Source organism: Centropristis striata, chromosome 6 (genome assembly GCF_030273125.1).
Source record: "Centropristis striata isolate RG_2023a ecotype Rhode Island chromosome 6, C.striata_1.0, whole genome shotgun sequence".
Lineage (NCBI taxonomy): Eukaryota > Metazoa > Chordata > Actinopteri > Perciformes > Serranidae > Centropristis > Centropristis striata.
In genome coordinates, this window is record NC_081522.1 from 41,019,876 (window position 1) to 41,029,335 (window position 9,460).

The 9,460-nt window shown below is 39.1% G+C and overlaps 2 protein-coding genes across 2 annotated transcripts in view; both read left to right on the forward strand.

Moving 5' to 3' along the window:
* The first annotated feature begins 1,898 nt into the window (after positions 1-1,898).
* Positions 1,899-5,354, forward strand: LOC131972866 (tripartite motif-containing protein 16-like). Its single transcript, XM_059334634.1, has one exon. The coding sequence runs from the start codon at positions 2,230-2,232 to the stop codon at positions 3,886-3,888; it is 1,659 nt and encodes a 552-aa protein (XP_059190617.1). The 5' UTR covers positions 1,899-2,229; the 3' UTR covers positions 3,889-5,354.
* A 3,279-nt stretch (positions 5,355-8,633) lies between these two features.
* Positions 8,634-9,460, forward strand: part of LOC131973745 (transcription factor SOX-6-like) — a 215,551-nt gene continuing 214,724 nt past the window's right edge. Inside the window, exon 1 of the mRNA XM_059335806.1 lies at positions 8,634-8,931. The gene's annotated coding sequence lies outside the window, so the exon portion shown is untranslated. The remainder of the gene's footprint in view (positions 8,932-9,460) is intronic.

The window sequence follows — 9,460 nt, forward strand, 5'->3', positions numbered from 1 at the left end:
AAAGTCTTTTTAAAAAAATAATTTTCAATCAAATATCACATTATCTTAAAATAAATAATGTACTGTCACCTTTTCAGTCTGGATTTAGACCTAATTATTCAACAACCACTGCACTTGTTAAGTTGACTAATGATATATTTTCAGCATCTGACTCTGGTGATCTCACAGGAGCTATTTTTATTGATCTGAAGAAGGCTTTTGATTTGGTGGACCACTATTTACTTTTAGACAAGCTTTATGCAATTGGTTTTTCGCAAAATGTACTTCTCTGGTTCAATTCTTATTTACATAACAGAAAGCAATGTGTTGTTGTTCAAGTCTGACTTATTTGTCCAACAAGGGGGTGTACCCCAAGGTTCAACACTTGGACCTCTTCTTTTCTCAATTTTTATTAATGATCTTCCTGTGATTTGTTCTAATACCTCAGTTCAACTCTATGCTGATGATACTGTCCTTTATACCTCTAAATCTAATATTTCACAGATACAAAATGCTCTTCAATTGGATTTTGATATCGTACAAAACTGGCTCTCATCTAACAGACTTCTGCTCAATAAAACTAAATCTTATTCCATGGTCTTTGGTACAAAACATAATCTAAAAACAAAGTCTAATAATTTAATAATAACATGTAATGATGGTACAAATCTGCATAGAGTTGAACAATTTAAATATCTAGGTTTATGGCTTGACTCAGAACTTACCTTCAAACCTCACATTGACTATATTCTCCGTAAAATCAACTTTGGCATTGGTGTTTTATTTCGATCCAAGAACTGTTTTACACTTAATGTTCGAAGGAAACTTGCCCTACAACTTATTTTACCGTTTTTTGATTACGCTGATGTAGTATATCTAAATGCATCTAAAACCAATCTTCTACCCCTCAACACAGCATATAACTGTCTATGTAGATTTGTTCTTGGTTGTTTATTTTACACTCATCATCGTATCATGTATAACACACTCAAATGGCCCACACTCAATATAAGAAGACATATTCACTGGCTACAGTTTATTTTTAAATGTATACATTGCAATTATCCTGTCTATTTACAACAATTTTTGATTCCATATTCCTCAACATATCAATTACGACACTCATCTCAGTATTTCTTTTTCATTCCTACAGTGAACAAAACAATTGGTAAAAAAGCATTTAAGTTCAAAGCGCCATCGGAGGAATAATCTTCCTTTAAACATACGATCATTGACGTCTTTTCATAGTTTTAAATATGCCCTGTCTTCTTATTTTGAGTTAAACTGCACATGTTTCAGATAATATTATGTCATATTTTTTATTTAGTTTTTATTTTTATTTTTAAAAATGCAATTTCAATTTACAATAATATTATATTACTTCTTTCAGTTTTACTAGGCTAATGTTATGGCCAACTTGTGGCCATTGAGAGGTTGTGATTATTCTTGTGTTCATTCTTGTGTTCATTTTTTGTTTGTTATGTTTGTGTTGATGCCTGTTGTCTTTGTTGTTGTATGTCTGTAAATTGTTGAGTGTTTTGTTTTGTAATGTACTTTAGGACCCCCTCGAATACGAGAGGATTCCTCTCAAGGGGTTTATCCTACTCAATAAAATTTCTGATGATGATGATGACGGGTTGTTTAGCTCCACGCTAAACTTGCTGCAATTTTTGTTCAACATGGCTAAAAATATTATGACATTTTCCCAACTTATGTGCTTCCTGCCTCTGATCCTGAGCCTTCATCATCCTCTTTGCTCTGAAAAGTGGAAGTTTGTTCATAACTTTGTTGCATTATATTGAAACTGTGTTTCAGATTAATTCAAATGCGAGAGCTCATTGTTGTTATGGTGATTATTTGATTATATGTGTGTTTTGGTCATTTGAGCATGAATAAACATGCTGCTTTCAATATGGCGATAAAAAAGCTTATTGCATTTTAGTTTTTTTTGAAGGTGTGGGGGATTGGGGGGGGTCAACCCGGTTGGGACGTAGAAGGAGGGCACGGCTAAAAAAGTTTGGGAACCGCTGTGTTACAGCAACCCCTCCCTCTTCTCCTGCTCTCAAACAGCCAGCTCCACTCTGTCCTGCTGTTTCCTGGTTCCCTCCCCTTCACATCTACTAGTTAGAAAATGGGTGTTACCAACATGGTGGTGACTCACTGCACACACATGTTGTTCAGATCAGAACTCAAACCGGTTTCAGTTATGAGGAAATAAAACTCAGACAGTCGTTGTGACTGAGAGGTGAAATGGCGCAGAAAGGAGTTCAGCTGGACCGGGAAACTTTCTCTTGTTCCATCTGTCTGGATCTACTGAAGGATCCGGTGACGACTACATGTGGACACAACTACTGTATGAAGTGTATTAAAACACACTGGGATGAAGAGGATAGAAAGGGAATCTACAGCTGCCCTGAGTGCAGACAGACGTTCTATCCGAGGCCTGTCCTGCTGAAAAACACCATGTTAGCAGTTTTAGTGGATCAGATGAAGAAGACTGGCCTCCAAGCTGCTCCTGCTGATCTCTGCTATGCTGGACCTGGAGATGTGGCCTGTGATTTCTGCACTGGGAGAAAACTGAAAGCCTTCAAGTCCTGTCTCACCTGTCCAGCCTCTTACTGTAAGCAACACCTCCAGCCTCATTATGATGTAGCTCCACTAAAGAAACACAAGCTGGTGGAGCCCTCCGAGAAGCTGCAGGAGAACATCTGCTCTCAGCACGATGAGGTGATGAAGATTTACTGCCGTACAGATCAGAAGTCTATCTGTTATCTCTGCTCAATGGATGAACATAAAGGCCACGACACGGTCTCAGCTGCAGCAGAACGGACGGAGAAGCAGAAAGAGCTGGAGGTGAGTCGACTCAACATCCAGCAGAGAATCCAGGACAGAGAGAAAGATGTGAAGCTGCTTCAACAGGAGCTGGAGGCCATCAATCTCTCTGCTGATAAAGCAGTGGAGGACAGTGAGAAGATGTTCACTGAGCTGATCCGTCTCATGCAGAAAAGAAGCTCTGAGGTGAAGCGGCAGGTCAGATCCCAGCAGGAAACTGAAGTGAGTGGAGTCAAAGAGGTGGAGGAGAAGCTGCAGCAGGAGATCAGAGAGCTGAAGAGGAAAGACGCTGAACTGAAGAAGCTCTCAAACACAGAGGACCACAACCAGTTTCTGCACAGCTACCCCTCACTGTCAGCACTCAGCCCGTCTACATCCAGCATCCAGATCCGTCCTCGCCGCCGCTTTGACCACGTGACAGCGGCCGTGTCACGAGTCAGAGACAAACTGCAGGACGTCCTGAGAGACAAATGGACAGACGTCTCACTGACTGAAGTGGATGTTTTACTGTCAGATTCACCGGCAGAGCCCACGACCAGAGCTGAGTTCTTAAAATATTCATGTGAGATCACACTGGATCCAAACACAGCATACACACGGCTGTTATTATCTGATGGGAACAGAAAAGCAACATACATGTGTGATGAACAGTCCTATCCAAGTCACCCAGACAGATTCACTGGATGGAGGCAGGTCCTGAGTAGAGAGAGTCTGACTGGACGATGTTACTGGGAGGTGGAGTGGAGAGGGGGTGGAGTTGATGTAGCAGCTTCATACAAGAACATCAGCAGAGGGTCGTTTGACTCTTCATTTGGATACAATGACAAGTCTTGGTCTTTAGATTGTTACAATGACCGTTATAACTTTCGGCACAACAAAGCCAGCACTCCCGTCTCAGGTCCTCGGTCCTCCAGAGTGGGAGTGTTCCTGGATCACAGAGCAGGTATTCTGTCCTTCTACAGCGTCTCTGAAACCATGACCCTCCTCCACAGAGTCCAGACCACTTTCACTCAGCCGCTCTATGCTGGACTTACGCTTGGTTCGGGAGCCACTGCTGAGTTCTGTAAACTCAAATAACCAAAGGGACAGCAGGTAAAAGTGTGTTTTAACTCTAAAAGCTCCCATTTTGTTCACCTTTGTGGTGTTTTATTTGAAGTTTTTATATCTATGAGAGGATAAATTTGTAGTTTTATGTGCTAAAACCACCTGAGTTCAGTTGTTCATCTGCTCTCTCAGCCTCCTTCTGCAGCTCCAGCAGCTCAGATCATGTTGGGCCTGTCTCATTAATATTCATGAGCCTGTCTTCTGATTGGCTGACAGTCTTGAGTGACACCCGGCCAGGCTAACCACAGTTAACGGTTTGCAGGTTAAACTCACCGGTGAATGCAAAAAGACGATGGCCACCGCTGAGGAAGATGTTGTCAGACTTTACATGTTAGAGCCTGATGATGCTTCCCTCTGACTCAAACATGAAATATATTACTGGTTCACTTACAGGTTGCAGATTTAGAGTCGGACACGATAATGTGTATACTGCCGTATCCTATAGGAGCAGCTTCTTTGAGGGACAGATTTTTAGGAAGCAGTCAGAAAATATATTTTCACAGTATTTTTATTGCAACTGCACCTGCTTTATAATCACAAGACTTGTAACTGGTGTTTTTCTACAATAAGGGACCTTTAAACTGATTTCTTTCCATGTTTGTTGCTGAGAGCTCATCGTTGTGGCATTTCTTCTCTGCAGAGATCAGCTGTCAATCAAACATTATGGGCGGGGCTTTGACATCTGCTCATTAGTTGTTCTGTAGATGTTTGACTTTCCTTCCTGTGTCTGTTGAGCCACGGAGGCTTTCACTGCTCATGATGACTGTTGTTCACCTCAACTCATATTTCTCTGCAGGAAAATGTACATTTCTCTCCAAATGTTTGTTGAATATTTGTATGTTGTTGTTGTTGTTTTTCTTTTATGCATGGGTCTGAAGAGAGAAAGCTCCAGATATTCAAAGAAAATGAGTAAAAAAAAATAGAATTTTATCTACATTTATTTGTTTGTTAGACCAAATGTTGCTGTTATAATCAAAACACAAATGAGGCTCTATGATGTATTATAAAACTATAATTATCATGTTCATAATCAATAAGGAAATAGTCATTATTATCTTGTGTATCTCTGAGATTCTGATCAAACTAATTGATTGTGTGGATGAAATGAATCTGTACAAGAAATCACTGAACAAAAATCATTTAACAAACTTCACTGATGGGATGTGTGAAAAAACTGTTTATATAATGAATAAACAAACATAAACAAAGTATTTTCTTCTGGTCTTAATTCCAGGGTTTGATATAAAGCTGATGATAAATGATGAGACTAATATGAGATATAACTGAGGCTGTTCTCCTGAAACAACACAAAGTTCACTGTTCATGTTGAGAGCAGAAGAACATTTGTCAGTCAGTCTCTCATTTCTCCAACAAAAGCTGTTTTAATGAGGAAAGTTCAAAGGTCAGAGTTTTATATCACTTGTTGCTTTTACAGCCAAGATTTGGTTTGTGCTCTCAAAAAAAGCAAACTGGGTTTCTGTTTCCTTATCCTTAGTTTAATATGTAGCTTCTACTACATAAAATTATGTTTTGTGGTTGAACAGTTTTAAAACATGTAGTTTTAGCATAAAATGCAACAATTTAAATTTTACTGGAATCATTTATGTTAAAACAACCTAATTTTAATGGGTTAAGATTGCAAAGTGTGCTTACAGCTCCAGAGCAGCAGGGGGCAGTAATGAGCACATTACTAATTAATGGTGACCCTCTTAGTTGAAGGCCAGGGTCAAAGGTCAAAGGTCAATCCCTGGCTCTGGCTGGCAAAGAGGAATCATCATTTTGAGAAGAAATATCGTATGAGATGATTCACAGACTGTTGGACGCTGAAGTTTTAGACTATTTGCTTTTGTTGTTCTTTTCCAAACGTGACACCAGCTGGTTATACAGGTCGACATCTATCTTTACATGGCTGAATATAATAATGATTTATTTTCAGAATAATTACTATTATGTTCATTTAATCCTTAAAAAAGTAGTTGTAACTACCCTATTAAATAAAGTAACTCTTAATAATATCATACAACTTTAAATGGCCCAAGAAAATGACGTTAGTATGTTATAATTACCCTTATAAATCTAGTTGGACTGACTCCTGGTCATTAATCAACAGTAACTTAAATACATCATGTTGACTCAACATATTTACATTTTGTAAATGTTTCCATGCACACTGCATTCAGAAATTAGAAAAGTCTCTGCAAAAAAAGAAAAATTCATGTTCCTACAGTTGGTGGAGGTGTTTTTTTACCTGAATAGTCTGGCAGCATGATTAAATATGAAATCAGAGTTTGAATCTGGATGTTTGACTTTTCTCCCTCAGCTTCATTCAGCCACCTGTCAGCTGAGAGAGTTCAGGGACAAACAGAGAAACGAAGCTTTCATTGGATCAAACCACCAAAAGGTGGCGTCAGAGTGAATGTAATGAAGAGGCTGAGCCCTCTGACAGGACCACTCTATCACACTCACATTAACACTTTACAAGATTAGTCTACCTCAACCCAGGCAGCTTCTTACACATTTTCATTCAACTGCTTCAAAAAAAGCTAAATAAAGAATAAATAAAATCATCAGTTACCATCAAAGCAGAAGAAAAGAGAAGACGTTCCCCAAAACAGACCAAAAAAAGGCCAAAAAAAGAAACAAAATGACCATAAAAGACACAAAATCAACAAAATAAGACGTATAATGACCAAAAAAGACACAAATTGACCAAATAAAGACACCAAATGAGCATAAAAAGACACAAAATGAACAAAAAAGACATATAATGACCAAAAAGGACACAAAATGAACAAAAAAAGACACAAATTGACCAAAAAATACGTATAATAACCAACAAAAAGACACAAAATGAACAGAAAAGACGTACAATGACCAAAAAGGACATAAAATTAACAAAAAAAGACGTGTAATGAACAAAAAAGACACAAATTGACCCAAAAAAGACACAAAATTACCATAAAAGACGTAAAATTACCCAAAAAAGACACAAATTGACCATAAAAACACACAAATTTACCATAAAACTTACTTATTGTAAGTCGCTTTGGACAAAAGCGTCTGCTAAATGACATGTAATGTAATGTAATGTAATAAAAAGACACAAATTGACCATAAAAAGACACAAAATGAACAAAAAAGACGTATAAAAACCAATGAAAAGACACAAAATTAACAAAAACAGACATATAATGACCAATAAAATATACAATTCATTGTCATTTTTCATCACAGTGTTAATGTCAGTTTTATTACAAATTAGACGGAAACTTTGTTTTAATCCTAAACAACACAACACCGAGGAGACATTTCTTAATTACATGTATAAAATGATCATATTAATAAAGAGGAAAGCTGCTTTACTTTCATCTCCTATAAACTCCACAATCATCACGCCACCAAGAAACATTTTCCTCTTCTTCCTTTTTATGTTTTTCAATTCGATTTCATGACACAGAAAATGTTCTATTAAGAAAAAAGAAAAAACCCACGATTTAATAATAATAACACCAATAATTTATTTAATTTCTTATTCAAAGTGATCGACAAGAGCAGGTGACCATGAACACTGAGAGAAAAGAGACAGAGAGAGAGAAGAGAGGAAGAATATAAAGAGAGAGAGAGAGAAGAGAGGAAGAGAAGAGGAGGAATATAAAGAGAGACAGAGAGAGAAGAGAGGAAGAGAAGAGGAGGAATATAAAGAGAGAGAGAGAGAGAGAGAAGAGAGGAAGAATATAAAGAGAGAGAGAGAGAAGAGAGGAAGAGAAGAGGAGGAATATAAAGAGAGAGAGAGAGAGAGAGAAGAGAGGAAGAATATAAAGAGAGAGAGAGAGAAGAGAGGAAGAGAAGAGGAGGAATATAAAGAGAGAGAGAGAGAACAGGAGGAATAAAGAGAGAGAGAGACAGAGAGAGAGGAAGAGAAGAGGAGGAATATAAAGAGAGAGAGAGAGAGAACGGGAAGAATAAAGAGAGAGAGAGAGAGAAGAGAGGAAGAGAAGAGGAGGAATATAAAGAGAGAGAGAGAGAGAGCGGGAAGAATAAAGAGAGAGAGAGAGAGAGAGAAGACACGAATAAAGAGAGAGAGAGAAGAGAGGAAGAGAAGAGGAGGAATAAAGAGAGAGAGAGAGAGAAGGAGAGAGAGAGAGAGAGAGAGAGAGAACAAGAGGAATATAAAGACAGAGAGAGAGAAGGAGAGAGAGAGAGAGAGAACCGGAGGAATAAAGAGAGAGAGAGAGAGAAGAGAGGAAGAGAAGAGGAGGAATGTAAAGAGAGAGAGAGAAAGAAGGAGAGAGAGAGAGAAGAGGAGGAATATAAAGAGAGAGAGAGGAATAAAGAGAGAGAGAGAGAAGAGGAGGAATATAAAGAGAGAGAGAGAGAACAGGAGGAATATAAAGAGAGAGAGAGAGAGAGAGAGAGAGAACAGGAGGAATAAAGAGAGATAGAGAGAGGAATAAAGAGAGAGAGAGAGAGAGAACAGGAGGAATAAAAAGGAGAGGAAAAGAGAGATGTTTTACATCCTGATGGACAAAAGACTTAAAGAGAGAGAGAGAGAGAGAGAGAGAGAGAGAGAGAGAGAGAGAGAGAGAGAGCTAGGGTTAGAGAGAGAGGAGGGGTTATCTCTCTCTCTCTCTCTCTCTCTCTCTCTCTCTCTCCAGATTCTGCCCCTCACTCTCTCTTCACCTCCACGCGGCGCCGGACGGAGATAAACAAGTGAACTAGTTTATTAATAAGCAGAGAGAGAGTGTGTATTTGTGTATTTGTGTGTATTTGTATGTGTGTGTGTGTGTGTGTGTGTGTGTGTGTGTGTGTGTGGGTTTAAAGTAGTTTGTAGAGTTTTCTTCACTTTGTGTCCCGTCGGAGCGACAGAAGGAGTTTATAGAGATGGTGAGTCTACGGTGATCCGGTCTGATCCGATCCTGCTCCACCGAGTCTCTCCGCTCCGAGTCTACACCAGATCCAGGTTCACACACACACAGAGAGAAGAAGAAGAAGAAGAAGAAGAAGAAGTGGATCCAGGTAAGAGAAGTCCTGTTGCACCAGAGAGAGAGAGAGAAGGGGGGTCCTCCTCCGGGTCCGGGGCTGGCTGGGACCGGGACCCGGAGGACCCGGGACCCGAGCAGCGCGTCTCCTCCGTCGGGCTGCTTGTTGTTGCTCTCCGCTTATCAGTGTCGGGCTCCGCGGATCCAGCAGCAGATTGTGGCTCTTTAAACCTGCAGCCGGACCGGGATTAGACCCCGACGACCCCACATGACCCGCAGGAACCTCAAGTTCTGGATCCAGGTGGTGTGGAGGAACTCAAATATTCTGTAAAAGGCATTTATTTATATTAAAACTCACTTTTAATGACACATATTCTATAAAAAACAACGACAAAACACGCTTTAAATGATGAAATAATAACCAATTAAAATAACTATTACAGGTTTTAGTTTTACTATATGACTTGTGTAAATTATGAGACATATTGTTTATTTCTCCTTTATAATATCTAATATTCAGCTCATAATAAGAAGACTAAAACCGTGAGATTGTGAGTTTGTAGTTA